The 17291-nt window shown below is 34.4% G+C and overlaps 4 protein-coding genes and 1 long non-coding RNA gene across 5 annotated transcripts; 1 reads left to right on the top strand and 4 right to left on the bottom strand.

The window, feature by feature from the left end:
- Window positions 1-111: 111 nt before the first annotated feature.
- LOC111303157 (uncharacterized) lies at window positions 112-1078 on the bottom strand. Its single transcript, XM_089742122.1, has 2 exons — window positions 652-1078; window positions 112-573 (listed from the first exon to the last, which is right to left on the bottom strand). Exons 1-2 carry the CDS (start codon window positions 939-941, stop codon window positions 330-332), a joined length of 534 nt encoding a protein of 177 aa, XP_089598248.1. The 5' UTR covers window positions 942-1078; the 3' UTR covers window positions 112-329.
- A 1334-nt stretch (window positions 1079-2412) lies between these two features.
- LOC111303155 (mitogen-activated protein kinase kinase 6) lies at window positions 2413-6274 on the bottom strand. The gene is made up of 8 exons (XM_022899216.2): window positions 6128-6274; window positions 5819-5903; window positions 4974-5108; window positions 4056-4280; window positions 3762-3944; window positions 3375-3598; window positions 2712-2757; window positions 2413-2622 (listed from the first exon to the last, which is right to left on the bottom strand). The coding sequence occupies exons 1-8, from the start codon at window positions 6199-6201 to the stop codon at window positions 2530-2532; spliced, it is 1065 nt and encodes a 354-aa protein (XP_022754951.2). The 5' UTR covers window positions 6202-6274; the 3' UTR covers window positions 2413-2529.
- A 1965-nt stretch (window positions 6275-8239) lies between these two features.
- Window positions 8240-11765, top strand: LOC111304193 (glucan endo-1,3-beta-glucosidase 13-like). The gene is made up of 4 exons (XM_022900712.2): window positions 8240-8642; window positions 9524-10789; window positions 11148-11181; window positions 11338-11765. Exons 1-4 carry the CDS (start codon window positions 8588-8590, stop codon window positions 11489-11491), a joined length of 1509 nt encoding a protein of 502 aa, XP_022756447.1. The 5' UTR covers window positions 8240-8587; the 3' UTR covers window positions 11492-11765.
- Window positions 11425-13785, bottom strand: LOC111304192 (profilin-2-like). The gene is made up of 3 exons (XM_022900711.2): window positions 13354-13785; window positions 13125-13262; window positions 11425-13017 (listed from the first exon to the last, which is right to left on the bottom strand). The coding sequence occupies exons 1-3, from the start codon at window positions 13654-13656 to the stop codon at window positions 12883-12885; spliced, it is 576 nt and encodes a 191-aa protein (XP_022756446.1). The 5' UTR covers window positions 13657-13785; the 3' UTR covers window positions 11425-12882.
- An 848-nt stretch (window positions 13786-14633) lies between these two features.
- LOC111304191 (uncharacterized) lies at window positions 14634-17125 on the bottom strand. Its single transcript, XR_016326895.1, has 3 exons — window positions 15775-17125; window positions 15500-15655; window positions 14634-14988 (listed from the first exon to the last, which is right to left on the bottom strand). It is a non-coding gene; the product is annotated as an uncharacterized LOC111304191 (long non-coding RNA).
- Between the last annotated feature and the right edge of the window lie 166 nt (window positions 17126-17291).

Here is a 17291-nt window from a genome sequence, read left to right as displayed (position 1 = left end):
CATTAACCAAAACCAGCGGAAATCACAACTACTCTAAGCAGTACTTTGAACTTTCTTTTTTTTTTTTTGGCCAAAAAGAAAAACGAATATGACCTGATAATTCTAAAGAGATGCTTGCAAAATTGAATTTTCCATTATATATTCACGATTCATAAATATATATATGTTTATATTTATATTTCCTTTTCTTTGTCGACGGATCCTCAAAAAATGGTCAAAAGTTGATCGATGGTTTCTTCATGACATCTAAAAGCTGCTTATACAACATACAAAAATCCAGCTATAACTACTAATCATTCACCAATGATCACTAGAGTAGTATTACTTCTCTAATTACCAAGGGAAGACAACAACCAACCCCGGGAACCGGCCTTCTTTGATATCGTAGCCTTTGGGCTATATGGCTTCTTCTTGTTATGGCCATCTAGTCCCCACCCGTAGCTCTTGCATGATTTCATTTTCGCTCTATTGTACATAGGAATCACTTTCTTTGGAAGGTCTTCTATGCTCCTCACGCTTGCTAGAGACGTGAAAGATTGAGACTTCCCTTGATAATGTTTAGAAAGTCCTCTCCTACACATATATCAAAATCAATCATTACCCAACTCATGTTCTCTGGCATTTTAGCATATTGAAAGGATGTTTGATTACCTGACAGGTAATTGAGCCATGACCTCGGATAATTCATAGAGTGGCCTATTCGATGAAAAATATGATGATGATGTTGCAGAAGATGATGGATCGTCAAGCAAGTCTGATGGAGATATTGAAGAGACGGAGTCTTCTGAATTTTCTTCAAAAGAGGATTCTATGGATATTGAGTCACATATTTCCTTACTATTTCCTCCTTCCATGATCATCTTCTTACTGCACCAAGCTTCATTACTACTCATTTTCTTCAGATTCATATCTTGAAATATTTGGCTTGCTTCTTTGCCCATTTGGATTGCAGCTGGAAAAAGAACAAGAGCAAGAACGAGATCAGAGTTCTGAAAATCCTATATTCTATGTGATCTTCCCGTAGGGAGCACAATTGTACATGCTATTGCTACTTGTTCGACATTCTTTATTTGCATTTATAATAAAAAAAATAGCAATCTTTATCGATAATATTTGGTGGTATATGTAAGCATTGGATAACCTTTGACCATCATTTATCCAAAAAAAAAAAAAAGCTTTGACCATCTTTTTTTTGGCTGAAAATGAGGTCACTATCTTAAACAACTTTGCCTCAAAAAACCATGACATAATTTACATGTTTTAACTTGCAATCACATTGTAAAACTTGAAGCATAGGAGAGGAATCTTTATCTAGATGTATTGGCAGAAGAAGCTTCGATGAGTTCAGGGAAACATTTCTTGGTGGATTTGGGTGTGTTTTTACCACTATGGGAAACATTTCTTAAGGGATTTCATTTCAATATTTTGAAAGTCAATGATTGTCTTGTCAATTTCATCAAAAATTCTTCGCAAGTTAAAAAAGTTTACTCTTCAAGTACAGAATGAACGAGCTCGATTCCTCTTTTAACATGTAACAATAAAACTAGTGTTCCTATTTTTGTTGATACTCTCCCTTTCTTTTTACAACTTTTACACATTAGAAAATTGTTAGATTTTAATACGAAAAAGATGTTCAAACCCCCCAAAAATTGTATCCAAAAGATCGCAAAATCCATCTGATTAGAAATTTGCTTTAATTTGAAAAGAAGCTTTATTGTGAATGATATGGCTAACTAATTATTGTAATTGCCAGCTGGTGAATAGGATCTTGATGTTCATAAAAGGATTTCAAATAAAAAATTTCAATATATCGCATTCCTAACAAGTTTCTTCAATTTTTGGAACACCCAATTTTGTATGGTCAAAAAGCAAAACAACTAGACTATTCTTTTAACAAAACATGGCTACCATTTCCTCTCAAAGTGTCAACTTCAGACAGATCACTGCCAATGCATAAAAACAGTATAGTTCTTAAAGATGATTGCATTAAATTGATGGATTTTGTATGGATTTTCCTTCGTTTTTCTATTAAAGGTGGGGGGCCAAAAGGTTGGTAAGGTAGTGAAAAAGGATAAGAAGATTAACTTGGGAACAAATCATGATGGGAAATAGGCTATTTGATGGGCAATAGGAATGGCACCACAAGTTTTTGTAGGTAGGCCTTATTCTTCCATTCTTATCCCTTCTAGTGCCCACATCTTGAACCCTAATCGCCCCTATTTGCTATTAGTTCTTCTTCCCTAGTTTAGTGCCCACAGCTCTTATGAGCTTATCTCGTCCATCCAACTCTGCCTAAAAGATTATTTCTTGTCATAATCTTTTTTGCTATAGTTGATTTCATTTGGTATAGATTCTTCTTAGCTCTTAACATTTCAATGTGTAGAGAGAAATAGAAAGATTTTGCAATCAAACTTGTCTTTTGGTCGGAATATGAAACCTTGATATATGAAGTGCTACAAGAAATTCTTGATGTAGGTTTGAACAAGGTGAAGAGTGAAACAAGACCAAAACATATTATTACAAGGCAAATTATCTTGGGTAATTCACAGGGGGTTCCAAACTACCTACCAAAATGCCAAGGTCGATGTCCTTGTCTTCAAACTTTTTGATGAAGGGGTGACTCTGCAAGAACAAAAGAAGTGACAATCAAGGTTTTGGAGAAAAAATATATATTTTACCAAGAAATTGGTGGTAAACCGAGTGAAATTTACCAAGAGGTCCAAAGATGATGCTCTCTCTCGAGGGTTCTTCTGTATGCTAAAAATGGAATTGGAGAAGGCAATTAGAATACTGTTTATCAATCACAACAAAAGCAAATGGAAAATGATCAAGGAGTATTACGTAAAGAAATGAAATTAATGTAAAAGCTTTTTTCATCTTCAAGAACCGGATAAGCTTCCACATGAATGTTTCACAAAACACAACAAATACGTAACTCGCAAGATATTCTGCTGTCTAATAACTTCAGGAAGTTAGTACAAAAGGATAACTACAAAGGCATTATGGGCAAAATTTCCTTGGATAAGAGTTTCCAATTGTTCATTGAATCTCAAATGCGGTGCAAATGATTTGTCTTCAAAGAAAATCGTAGTATATTACAATATCCACCACTTTTAGAGGATACTGTCAAAAGCACATAAAATGAGCCTTTGAGGATAAATTTTTGGATTTTTGTGATATTAAGAAGGTAAGATTACATTTAAAGAACTTGTGCACCAATATTTCTTGCTACATGCTGCAAAAGTGGATAGCATGTTGGAGAGGGTTGCTAACTAACACTAAAAGCCTAGACAATGGCAAAAGAATTCCAAGTTTGACAGATCACTTGGATGAGATCAGATGATATAATGCAAACTAAACGTGTAAACATTTACCAGGCTGATACAAATGAACAGAACTCTGGAGAGAATTGATCTGGTGCAGCAGTTGGTGGAGGCTTTTCCACAATTGCCTCCAAAAGCTCATAAAAGCTAGGCCTGCTTTGCTGATCTTCAGATTGCATATATGGGAAACGTCCAATAGCACACTCAAGCACTACCATCCCCATACTCCAAATATCACTGCTATAGTCGTAAGTACTCCCACTAATTCTCTCTGGCTACAAGTGGAAACAAGATGATTAAGATTAAAATTTTATATCAAATCTAAGTGAGAATAGAAAAATTGAAGTAGCTAATCACAAGCAGCAAAATAAGATGCCATGATGAACGACAAACCAAAGTTTTACTGAGTAATTTCAATAGTGTGGTAACTCCACATACCGACATGTAGTTGTAAGTCCCTACAAATGTATCTCTCTGGCCCATAGAGCTAGCCAGCATTGCACTGACACCAAAGTCAGTGATCTTCACTTCCCCTTTATGGTTTACCAGTAGATTGGATGGTTTTATGTCCCTGTGTATTACATGCCTTTCATGGTGCAAGTACACAAGACCCTGTAGGACCTGAAACATAAAGACACATGAGTAGAAAGAAGAACTCACTTGTTTAGCTTTGGCTAGGGCTTGTATTTTTAGGCCATTCGTAAAATTTCAATTCATAGAAAGGAAGAATACCTGCTTACACACAACTGCCAGATATGGTTCAAGAATTGTGTTTACTTGTCTGATCACATCAGCTAGAGATCCACGGTCCATGTATTCTAGCATCAGAGATATGGCCCCATTGTGATAGAAAGAATGGTAGCAAACCACAACATGTGAACATTGTGATGCTTGGTTTATTTTTAGCTCCTGCACAATTTGCTTGCGAATTTCCTCTTGTATGTTCATTTGGATGACCTGCATTTAGTAGACCAATGAATTTCATGGAATCTGTTTTTCTTCATTTATAACCACCATGTTCCAAGCATTTCAAAATTTTTTACTACTATGTATGATTAAGTCAATATTCAAGCAGAAGTAGATGCAATTTAAATAGTGAAAATGTTAATATTTAGTCAAAACCGGGAAAAAAGGTGAGAATGCTAGTTATGAGGATTTTATGTTCCGGTTCTAGAAATCAAACAATTATGAAGACATGGCCATATCAACATCATACAAGAAAAGAGAAGCACAGGCTAACATATCTTTAATCTGTAGTATAGCGTGAAGCACAAATAATAAAAGAAGTATGGAACAGTCCTTCCTTCTATTATCCCTGTAGATCGTCAACGAAATAGTACTATATTTTAAACTTTTAATTGTAAAAATAGTACCAGTATTATATTTTTATTGCATGCCTTCTTTGGTCACCACCCTCTCAACCCAAATTATCATGATCCCCATTATATATCTATCAGGAAATTCTCATATCCTACATGACTTGAAAGGAGGAAGCAAAGGATAAACCTAAGGCTAGTAATCTTAACAAGTTAACATCAGTTCCTGGTTTAAGATACAGATAAAAGACAATAGGAAAATCAGCAGTCTCTTAATAGCAAGTTAAAAAACTAACAAGCAAATGAAAAATGTTTGTCAGTCTTGAACACTTACCTTCAAGGCAAACAATCTTCCAACCCATTTATGGCGAACAAGTTGTACTACACCACCACTGCCCTTCCCAATAACTTTGATGGTCTCAAGATCTTCCAATGAGAATTCAAAATCAAGCTCCTTGCCGTCAGAAGGCTGCTCAAAGTAACCCAACAAAAAATTTTAAAAAAAAATCTTGAATCCCCAGAATATTGATTCTAAAAAGCAAAAGGATAAATAACACTATGGGAACTTGAACAACCATTGCTGCTCATAACCGGTTAGCTACCTGTTCAAACAAAAACCACACACAAAACATACAGACTTTGGGATATGAGGAAAGTAACATGGATTTTGAAGGGAAGTGGGCAGAGGGAAGTTGGAAGGACAGAAGAAGAAAGGGAGGGGGGGTAATTTGAAGTCTTTTACTAAGTAATGGAAGAAGCAGGAAGGCCCTGGACAAGTATTTTGGTCCAAGAATCCAAAATTTGATGATACTTTTGATAATATTGCCAAGTACAACAGCACCTTTTTCCATGGTTTCCCAAATGTCACAATACATTCTAACCTAATCCCAACTTTTTACCATCAATGTTGTCCTCAATTTTCAAGGGAAACAAAAATGAAGCGACAAAATATAGCACTGAAAACAGAGGTGCACTTTCAACACAATACTAATACAATCAAAACCAATCGAGTTATAGTTTTTTATATGGGCATATTGGAAGTGAATGCCATGAGCAAAGCTACAAAAGCATATAAAACTGAAATGCTAGTAAAATATTACCAAAAGGAGCATAATTTGAGCTGACGTAAATACCCTCCAACGAAGCATAAAGGTCCCTAGATTAGTTTAAAAAACTTACTCGAGATTCTTTTTCCTCGGAAATGAGACGCAACCCTTTCTGATTTAGAAGCAAATCACCATCGTGAAATGTCCCACTCGCTGTCCTGAAGATATTATGGTAAAAGAAATTCAAATGCAAAATATTTTCACCTTTAATTGGCCGGCAGCGAAACAGAGAAAATGTGACGGAAACCATAAACTGATCAAGCCATAAACTTTGATTCAAGAAGCGATTTCTAGTAAATTAAAAAGCGAAGTTTGATCCGATATCGAAGCAATCTAGAAATATGCTTAAGGAATAGGTAAAAAAAAAAAAAAAGAAACTTACAGGAAAGAAGAGATTGGGGTTTCTTGAGAAGGAACAGAGAGCTTCAGTTGCTTCAAGGGCTTCTTGATCTTCATTTTCTTTGTTAAATTTTCTTTTGTTGAGTGATTATATAGTAACTGTTCAGTTAGGGTTTTTATATTGAAAAAGTGAGGATGGATTCGTTATGGATTCGTTATGAATTCAAACGGGAAAGACCGCGTAAAACAAAGTCAAATAATAATCTTATGTGGACGGTCATAGGATAACCCAAATGGACGCTACAACTATCAACTGGGCTCCGCTTCCAAAGTTCAGCCAATTTCCATCAGATCTGATGAAGGCCGATGGCCCAACAAGCCATCTACCTGTAGGCTGCATCACCCAATTCCCAATCCCCTTTTTTTTTTTTTTTAACTTAGATCTCGGATTCCCCATCTCTCAGTATTTGTATAGAAAATGAAAAATGGGACATTTTGAAACATGAAACCTCGGCCTTGCCAAGTGCGGTACCATGACATTCATGCATGGTACGATGTTGCTTCTCCTTAGGTTTTTTTCATTTCAAGTAAAAGGAAATAAATAAAACTAAATACAACATTGTCTTACTTTATAGAGATTCACAAACTTAAGAAAAAAATTATTATCTCTTTGTCTCATTTTCTTTATTCAATTTTTATAAAATATCTCAAAATTATGTTTTTTTTTATATTAGATTTTCTTTTTTTATATATTTTAAAATTATTTTTTTTACTTTTTAACAATAAAAATAATAAAATTTTAATTTTATAAAAAATTAAATTTTAATATCAAATACATTAAAATCAAAAATTATTTTTAACTCTTATAAAAATCAATACAATTCAAATATTTTTAAAAAGAGAATAATTATTATTACATGTAAACAAAAAGTAATCAAGAATTAGGGGTAAAACTTTTTCAGGACCGTTACTTTCACTTTCACCTTTTATTATTGTGGATGTAGTAAATTAAAGCCAGAAATAATTGAAGTATTAAAAAAAAATCTCACATTTGTTAAATTAAGAATATTTTAGTCAAATAAATATAATAAAAATCATTCAACCGTAAAGTTAGATTGTGGTGACTCATGATTAAAGTTGATAACGAATCATGTCAGAGTAAATTTTTACTTGTCCTAAATCGATTCGATTTCATATCGATCAAATTCGATTTTGATTCGATTCAACTTTAAAAAAAAAAAATTTATATTCGAACTCGACCTAATCTAATAGTATATAAATCGTACCAAACTCGAAATTAATAAAATATTATTTTTTAAAATATAAAATATTATTTTTAAATATAAATATTTAAATATATATAAATAAAAAAATTAATTTAAAAATTATTTTTATATAATATCATATCGAATCGGATTGAATTTATCTAAAATCCAAACCTGACCAAACCAAAACCCGATTTGAAAAAAAAAAAATTGAATCTTATATGCTTGGATCAGGTCAAAACTCGTCGAGACGGATTGAATTACTCACTCTACTCATGTCCTAATTTCAATAAGATTTACATTCTATTTGCATGAGGGAAGAAATTAATTTTTAATTTTGATTTTAATAAAAAATTTATGTCCAATAAATTTTATTAAAATTAATATTTAAATTTAATTAATGATATTATAAATATAATCATATTATAAAAAAAGTGATAAAATTCAAATTTAATTTAATCCCAATTAAAAAGTACGGAATTTTATTGTAGGATTTATATGGACTTTGGGTTCTTCCTTTCTAATAATTAGATTTGAGGTGTGATTCTTTTAAATTTTATATACATGATATTTATGTCGTACGATAAACCCATTATTTTACAGGTAAAAAAAAAGTATTGAGGTAAAAATAAAATAAATTTTATATCTGTTCGATTGAAACAATTTGACATAGAAATATGATAAATGTCACTTATTTTTTGTCAATTAATTTTAATTTTATGTTAGATGGCAGTTTAAAATTTAATAAGCAATATAATCCAACAAAAGTTTTGGCCAAAAAAAATCCAACAAAAGCCACATTTTTTTTTTTTTACAACCTTTGAGAAGAAAAGGGTGTGGAAGAAACAGAAGATTAAAGATAAGAACAAACATGGTAAGGACAAAGAAGCGGAATCGACATGCGTCTTTTAACTTGAATTCATAAAAATAATTGTGAAATCCGGTACGAAACACTGTGTCATCTGACACAAAACACAGCCGTACATCAAAGCTCAGCCAGCCAAGCTTTAACTTAAGTGCTCCCTCTGTCACTCACGAGCTCCACAGAAAGCGTTTTTTTTTCTGCTTTCCATTTTGAAAAGAGCGAGAGTGAGAGACAGAAACAAGGAAAAGAGACACATTGAGCACTAGTTTTGTTCTCTATAAGAATGTTGGAAGTTTGACAGACCCAAGTAAAACCCAGTAGGAATATAGTAGAAGAGAAGAAGATTCTTTGGAATTTTTTTTTCTTATGAACAATGGCTTCAAGATTCAAGTTTGTCTTTGCAGTTTCTTTGTTGCTTCTACTTTTAGGTTTGTCCTACTATCTTTCTCTTCTCTTCACTGCGTTTCTGCATTACAGTTACTAACAGAGCTTCGTTTTGTGCTTTTCTATCCCAGAACTCGTTTGAGCTGAAGTTTTTTTATTATTATTATTAGCTATTTCTCTATCCATCTGTGCTTAGATCTTTGTATTTTTCAGGCTTCAATCCCTGTTTTTGAATACCCACATTTCTTCTGAGTAAAAATCTCAGCTTTTTCAGCACTCTGCTTGTTCTTCATTCTTTTCTGTGATCGGTCACTCTTTCTCTTGCCTATTCACTCTCTGCCTCAACTGGGTTTCCTTGTATTGATCATTTGCTATTGGCTTATCTAGCTCAGTCTTAATGCAACAAGAAATGTTATCTTTGTAGACCAAGAGATTATACTTGCATTGATCATGCTATCGAGTTGGTAGGGCTTCGATATGTACAACAGTTAGATTCCAATGTTTTAGTCGGTGGACCCCTTGATAATCTTCTTTAGTTTATATCAATCATAGATTGACCACATTTCATGATGGAATGCTGAATCAGGTGTCTGATTATTAGTTCTTCATTTCTTAAGAATTGAGTACACTGGTTTATTATTGCTTTTCCCATGAATTGTTTAAGTATCTGCAGTAACCTGGTTGTTAATGTAGCTCTTAAGGAGATTATCTTGTATTTGGCTGCTGGATGATTTCTTTTTGTCACAAACTGTGTAACAACCGACGCTATGCTGCAATTTATGTCTTTGTTCTCTCTTTTTCTATTTTTGTTGGTCGGTCCTTTAATTTTGCTCTCTACTCATGTAAGGTTGCTCAGTTGCTCTATCAATTAAACTGGGTTCAATGGTTAGTTGAGGACTATATCTGATGCCAATTTATATGGCAGATTTCTGTAGGGGAAGCATAGTTGGTGTTTGCTATGGAAGGAATGCTGATGATCTTCCAACACCTGATAAAGTAGCACAAGTGGTTCAACTTCACAACATTAAGTACCTCAGGATTTACGATTCTAATATCCAAGTGTTAAAGGCCTTTGCAAACACTGGAGTTGAACTTATAGTTGGGGTACCAAATTCAGACTTGTTAGCATTCTCCCAGTTTCAATCAAATGCAGATTCCTGGCTAAAGAATAGCATCCTTCAATACTACCCGGCCACAAAGATCACATACATTACTGTAGGTCTTGAAGTCACAGAGAGCCCAGATAATGTCTCTGCCTTGGTTGTACCTGCTATGCATAATGTCCTCACAGCATTGAAAAAGGTTGGCCTTCACAAGAGGATTAAAGTTTCAAGTACCCATTCCCTAGGGGTTCTGTCCCGATCATTCCCACCTTCTGCCGGGGCTTTTAGCAGCAGATATGCATTTTTCTTGAAACCTATGTTGGAATTCCTAGCTGAGAACCAATCACCATTTATGATTGATTTATATCCATATTATGCTTATAGAGATTCTCCAAACAATGTCTCTTTGGATTATGCTCTGTTTGAGTTATCCTCAGAAGTCATAGATCCAAACACTGGCCTACTTTACACAAACATGTTTGATGCCCAGATAGATGCCCTTTATTATGCCCTGATGGCAGTAAATTTCAGAACAATTCAGATTATGGTCACTGAAACTGGCTGGCCTTCCAAAGGTTCACCCAAAGAGAAGGCTGCTACTCCTGACAATGCCCAGACTTATAACACCAATTTAATTCGTCATGTTATCGATGACTCTGGCACTCCTGCCAAGCCTGGCGAAAAGCTAGATGTGTATATTTTCTCGTTGTTTAATGAAAACAGGAAGCCTGGACTGGAATCAGAGAGAAACTGGGGCTTATTTTATCCAGACCAGACAAGTGTCTATAACCTGGACTTCACTGGAAAAGGTGCTGTTGATATGACAAATGGTACCAATTCAAATGGAACAACCTGGTGCATTGCTTCTAGCAAGGTTTCTGAATCAAATTTACAGAATGCCTTAGATTGGGCTTGTGGTCCTGGGAATGTGGATTGCTCTGCCATTCAGCCTAGCCAGCCATGTTTTGAGCCAGATAATTTAGTTTCCCATGCCTCTTACGCATTCAATAGTTACTACCAGCAAAACGGGGCCAGTGACGTTGCATGCAGTTTTGGAGGAAATGGGGTCAAAGTTGACAAGGATCCCAGTAAGTCTATTGTTTTATGCAGAACCTAATTACAAAAATGCATTACGCATGCTTATCTTGTCCAATTGTACTAACTGAGCTGCTCAGAGGTGTTAATCTTCACTTTCTAACCATGTTTGATTTGATGTACATCAAACTTGCTCCAACGGGCCTGAACTCGGGTGATACCATAAAATGTTCATTTACCTGTTAGCTAATCTATCTTTAATCTCTTAGTTTGGCATGGTTTTTTGGAAGTCAAGGAACTACCAGTATTTATTTGTTATTTTATTTTTCTACGGTTTTGATGGTGTCATTCAGAATCCCTTCTGCAATGATCTTGCTACCTTGAAACTAATTTTCTTAATTATTTGTGCAGGCTATGATAATTGCATCTATCTGACCACTAGAGGGTAAGCTCAGGTTCTGAATAATTCCTTGTCATCCTTCATTTTGCCCTCCTCTCTCTATGTTTTAGTATTTCATCACACACCTGCTTCCTTTGGTTTGATCCCATCTTTAGGACACTCATCACTGAATGTACTGAAGTTATTGTGATTATCATGCAGGATCATCAAAACTGCAGCAAGAAACACGACTGCCATTGCTAATATTTCTTCCTCTCCGCAGACTGAAGTGTGTCCATGGATTGCTACTTTCTTTCTAATGACTTTAATCTCCGTTGTTTTGAACCTGGGCAATGTATTAGATACATCATTTTGAAGACAGCCAAGGAATCTGGCATGCCCTCGCGAGATGAGGAAGATTTGATTCGAGAAATTTGTGGTGGGGAATAATTTGATGCTGCCTCTAGTTTTTGTATGTTATTGGTAGTGGTGACAAGATGCTGTCAAAATAAAAGAATTGTATGTGCCGGTCATTGCTGCTTGTATTAAATGTGGTGCGATTGCAGTAACCTGTGTTTGGTACAATTTTCATGCTAGTTAAAGGCCTAGTGTTTCTTTCAATGTTTATAATGGAACTGTAGCTTCACTTCCATCTTCTCCAACCATCCAAATGAAAAGGCAAACGCTTCCAATTTGACGAGGCCAGTAATAAAGCCAATTTCACATTTAACAGTAGTCTGTAGCTTGTATGTCAGCGTACTTCATGGGTGGTTATTCTTAGATTTAATCTCACCTGTGTCAAAGGTGAAGCAACGGTTTGAGTTATAAAGCTGCATTTTATAACGGACGCTGTCAGTTTCAAACCCTAAACACAAATCACCAAAAACCCAAACGAACATGTATCAAATGATCACGAGAAGCTTTTGAATTCCGAACAGATTTCTGTAACATCCAGATCCTGATGCTTTTAGCAGGCAACATAAGGCATTGTAAATGTGGACAAAGTACCTCAGACAACCTTGATAATACCATCCATCAAACAAGTACAGAAACAAAGAGATCATTAGCATCACCATAACAAACACCAAGCATTTTGTTTCTGGGAAAGGTTCCTCGTGACTTAATACTAGAACTAGTAATACTATTATTTAACTGCATCCAACCATTACTATAGGAGGTGGCAGATGCAGGTTTGTATAGGAACCAAGAAGAATTGATTCAAATAAGGCACACCCAAGACATCAAAGATCTTGTTTAATGAGATAATCACCAAGCCTTTCGACAATTACGTTGCACTTGCTGTGGAGGAGATCATTGCTTTTCACATAATCTTCAGAAGGGATAAAAAAGTCAAGATATTCTAGGAATTCAGAAGTCAGAAAGTGGAATAACAAAATCGCAGAAAAAAAATTTTGAACTAATCAGGAAAGCAAGTGACAATCAAGGAACCTGAAATATAATTCTCTCATTCACAAAGAAAAATGGCATATTCAAACTTTCTTTATAGGGAAAATCCAAAACATAGAAAAAAAATGGCATCAAATAGTGCCAAACAAAAAATAGATACCGCAACCACTGATGGGGATTACACACAGAACCCAAAAAGAAAAAAAAAAACATATATGGAGAAGGAGGCAAGTGAATCAACCAAGTCCAAATGCCAATCAAACCATCTTGACAGCCATAGATTTAAATGGGAGAAGATGCAAAATACTTGGAACCGGAACTTAAAAACAAGAAAGGCATTGAATTTTAAAGGTAGGTCGACTACAGGCCCTGATCAGCAAGATAATCACCCATCCTCTCAACAACCATGTTGCATTGTCCTGGAGTCACTGGTTCTTCATAGATGCCAAAGATCAGAGCTTGTCCAGTTTTCTTAATAGTGATCCCTCCTGATCCCTGCCCACATCAAATGTTCACAGTTTTCCAATTAAATACTAGTAATTTCAAGCCTTAATATGTATTTTCTTTTGTACCGATGATGTGTTACTGTAACAAAGCATAACCTTTTTTCCACGAATGACAGCACCAGGCTCACCCTGGATGACCATATACTTTGCGCCACCAAGGTGTAAGCCTGTAGGGGCAAGGTGGCCTGGTTCATCAAAATCTTTCATGATGTCAGCGATCTCATTAGGCTTGAACTGCAAACAAAACAAAGTAGGGGATTAAATCAGACAACAATCTTATAACCAAAAAAGAAAAAAAAAAGTTAATATTAATATGATATATGACCTGAGGGAAGGTAGAGCTCTGAGCCCAGACACTGCCGTCATGGCCAATGATAGCAGCGGCAGCAAGGTGCTGACCTTGGCCATCGATGTCACACATCAAGTGCTCATCTACGTAAGTTTGCCACGACATTTTCTTCGTTTGTTGTAAGTTGGTTTGATTTACTAAGAGATGTTGGGGGTCTTTGTTTTGTGTATGTTGCGTGAAATGGTATTGGGGGGAGAATAGACTCAAGTTTGGTAATGGTGAAGGTTGAAGGGGGAGGGACGATAAATAAGGATGCAAGGAATAAGGAATGGAAAGCATTGAAAAAGCTGGTTTGATGATTTCTCAGCCGTTCGTTTACTCCTTTTAATCACTGCCATTCACGTCCGCCTTTATTTTAGCACCCATAGCCCCATGACCCTCTCTCCCAACCCCCTTTCTTTCCTTCTTTTTTTTTTTTTTTTCTGTTTCTCTCTTTTCACGTGTCACATTGCCCACATTCTTGTCTTCTATTTTTGCTTTTAATGGCATTTGCAGTCGTGCCTTTAGATTTCTAATGCTTATAACTTTTTTTCGCCAAAGTATTGTTTTTGCTTTAAAATCTATAAATCTATATATATATATATATATATATATATATATTATTCCTTCAGTTCTGATTTTCAATGCTGTAAAATTTTTACGGTATTTTTTCCTTTTTATTTTCTTGGTTTCTCTTTAATTTTCACATATATTAGAAAAAGATTTTGATTTTTATATATTTAATATTATAAATTTATTTTTTAAAATATTGATGTACCATTTTTTCAAAAAATAAAAAAAATAAAAATCAATTTAAAAAATATAGAAAAAAATAAAGGTAATAGATATTAAAAATGAAAAAATATTTTAAAACATAAAAAAATGAACAAAGAAAAAGAAATGGAAGAAGTACATAACTTTTTTGTTATTGAAACAATTGTAGTATATTTGAATTCTTTTTACTATTTAGTTCTTTTTTATTACAAAATTTGAAGAACTAAAAGGCAAATACAAAAATAAATAACAAAAGTAATAATATGCAAATGAAGTCTTAATTGTTATATATTAAGGCTTTACTAGAAAGGATATAAAGAGAAGAGGCTGAAAATTTTATTAATTTAATAATTAAAATTCATAATAAATTTTTTTATTTTGTAATTTAATCATTAAATTAATAATTTTTTTTTCATCTATTTTCATCCTTCCTACAATGCAAAACCTAAAAGATAACAATTGATTTAAAGGAAATAATAATTCTAGTTCAAAATATGAAGCAACAACATTGGCTTTGCTCAAGATGTTTGCTCTCTCCACAAGTCAATTACATGAATAGGCAGGACCTATTTGAGAATTTCCTTTGTTATAGGCTGTTATCAAACATTTTGATTCTTTGTTAGCGGCTCATCTGAAGGAGAAAAAATAAATAAATGGGGAGGTTGTTGATAGTGGAGTCTAGAAATGACAACAGGTAAATCTTCATGGTCTAGTTGAGGTGATACCAGAAAGTATAGCAATTATCCATTAAGTCGATATGTTCTTCCCCTGAAAGCCACACCTGTTGATCTATCAGGCTGTGCATGACTGCTTGGATGGGCTGGAGCTCCGATTCTCCACCTTGCAACCAGTTTGTGTCTGTGCAGCAGTAGCAGTCAAGGAAAAGAAACTGTTGCAAGTTTGTGTCTATGAATTAAATGTCATTGTTAACCTATGACCTTCTCGCAAGTTTCACTTCCATCCACTAGCTTTTGAATTCGTTCCAAATCCATTATTCATCCATCCATCAACATACCGTTACAATTTGAATGAATTTCACGTGTATGTCCACCAAAGTACCACATGGCAAATTTAGTTCATATCTCATCGAAATTATAACGGAAGTTTGACAGATGGATGAATTTGGACCAAATTCAAAAGATTGTAGATGAAAAAATTGAGTATTTTAGATCAAAGATGAAAATGAAGCATTATGAAGAGGTCAAAGACTAATGATAGAATTTATTTATGAGATATATCTATCAATAATAGAACTGAAAAATGGCATACAAGGAATTGATAAATCACGTTGCATTTAAGGAACATAAAAAATAAAGGCTAAACTGCTAAACATACTCTTCTCCTCAAGAACCAAACAATTTAAGGATACACCCACATAGACGTCTTCAGGATGACCTTTCCAGTTGCAAGAGGATGCAACACTGTCAAGAAGTAATATAGATGTCCAGCAATGATTCATAGCAGATCTGGGATGAGTGGTGAACCAAAAATAACATCCAAAGCAAGCATTGTCCATGGTAGATGCCTGAAGTAATAAATATGCAAATAGTTTGCGTACGAACTTAAACTCTCAGCCCCAGAAAGCTTACGTAAACAGATTACAGAATCCCAACTAATATGTGCGAAAGTTACAGTTAAGCTTACCAGAAGTGTCATAAGGCCATATATGTTGATTTGAGCATTTGAAAACCCTAACTCCAGACATAAAGAAACATGAAAACAAGAGATATCCCTAAGAAAGGGGTTCAGAATATTTGGATTGCTGACAAAACCTAAAACCAGAACAGAAGACAATGGAAGGAGATAGTATTTTATACTTTAGTTACCTGAGTTTTTACATGGAGAGGTGATCATTATCTAAACCAGATACCTTTAGTACCAAATGCTTTAAAAAGTGATTGTTAGCAAAGACACAAGGGCGGAGAAGGTGTTTCATTTTGCTCTTAGATCTTAGAGCGATTTATGCCAACCCTACCGTATGATGGTTTGCCCCTCATCTCCACTGGAAACAATCAATTTGAACCACCAAATTACAAAGTTGAACAGGAAGGGACATGCCCTAACTCACCAATAATGACGATGCACCAAATATCATCATCCACAAGAAATCAGCTGTCCGCCTTTCAAATGGTCCCTTCCCTAGTTGAACTACTTATCTTGCTGTGATACTCACATCATTAAAAACCGTATTCCGAAATTGATAGAAAATTTCCCAAGGAAAAAGAAGTTTGTAATTAGCCTCCACACCTACAGACATGTGAAGTTATAAGAGAATTCTCCTGATTAACTAAAAATAATTATTTAAATATTTATGAATAAAATGAGATTTTACCATTTATACAGAGAACCAAACTTTAGAAATAGAGATCTATCCTGTTACAACTTTTTATAGTGAACATTAGTCACTTTACAGAAATGCTATTTCATACATAGAAGCCTGAAATAGAAACAACATAATCCATTTCAATTTATAAACAACCATTTACAGGGCAATATGATAAGCTTTTATTTTTCTTCTTCATTTTTCCTTTTTTTTTCCTTGGATAATAACAATAATAAAAGCACATGTATATAGCAGAATGCATGCAATAAACATTAACATTCCATAATCTAGGTAAAGCAAAATCACGTTCCATCAGAGAAAACTCAAAATCAAACGCATTTTGAAAATTATTGGATTCTAGGAACCACACATCTGTTCTTCACAATCAAGCTTATATAAAGTCCCTTCCTGAAAATGCTTGAATACATATTCATGTATCAACGCAATGTGATAAACATCATGCAGTCCTAACTGAAAGGCTGTAGTGACCAATAAGCATGCGGTCCCATAAGCCTTGCTTATAGGTGGAAGAGAGTTATAAAATCTGAAAAAAAAGGTTAACAAACTAGTCAAAAAAAGAAAGAAAGAAATAGATAATTAAAAATTAATACAAATAGTAACAAAACAGTACATTTGAAATAAGCAGACTATCACAAATCATCGGAGACAGTAACGCCACATAAAAGATAAAAACAAGTAGCCTAAATTAATTCTGCTACAACCAAAAGTGTTACTGTCACTAACGTATGCAGCTGCTACCATCCAGTTGAAAAAGCATGGCAATTGAAAACAACAATGCCATGGCCAGTAGTTTGGAAAAGTTCTTTAATGGTGGGGT

Source organism: Durio zibethinus, chromosome 13 (genome assembly GCF_047325235.1).
Source record: "Durio zibethinus cultivar Kanyao isolate XHJ-2024 chromosome 13, ASM4732523v1, whole genome shotgun sequence".
NCBI classification, from domain to species: domain Eukaryota; kingdom Viridiplantae; phylum Streptophyta; class Magnoliopsida; order Malvales; family Malvaceae; genus Durio; species Durio zibethinus.
This window is presented reverse-complemented; position numbering and strand designations above follow the sequence as displayed.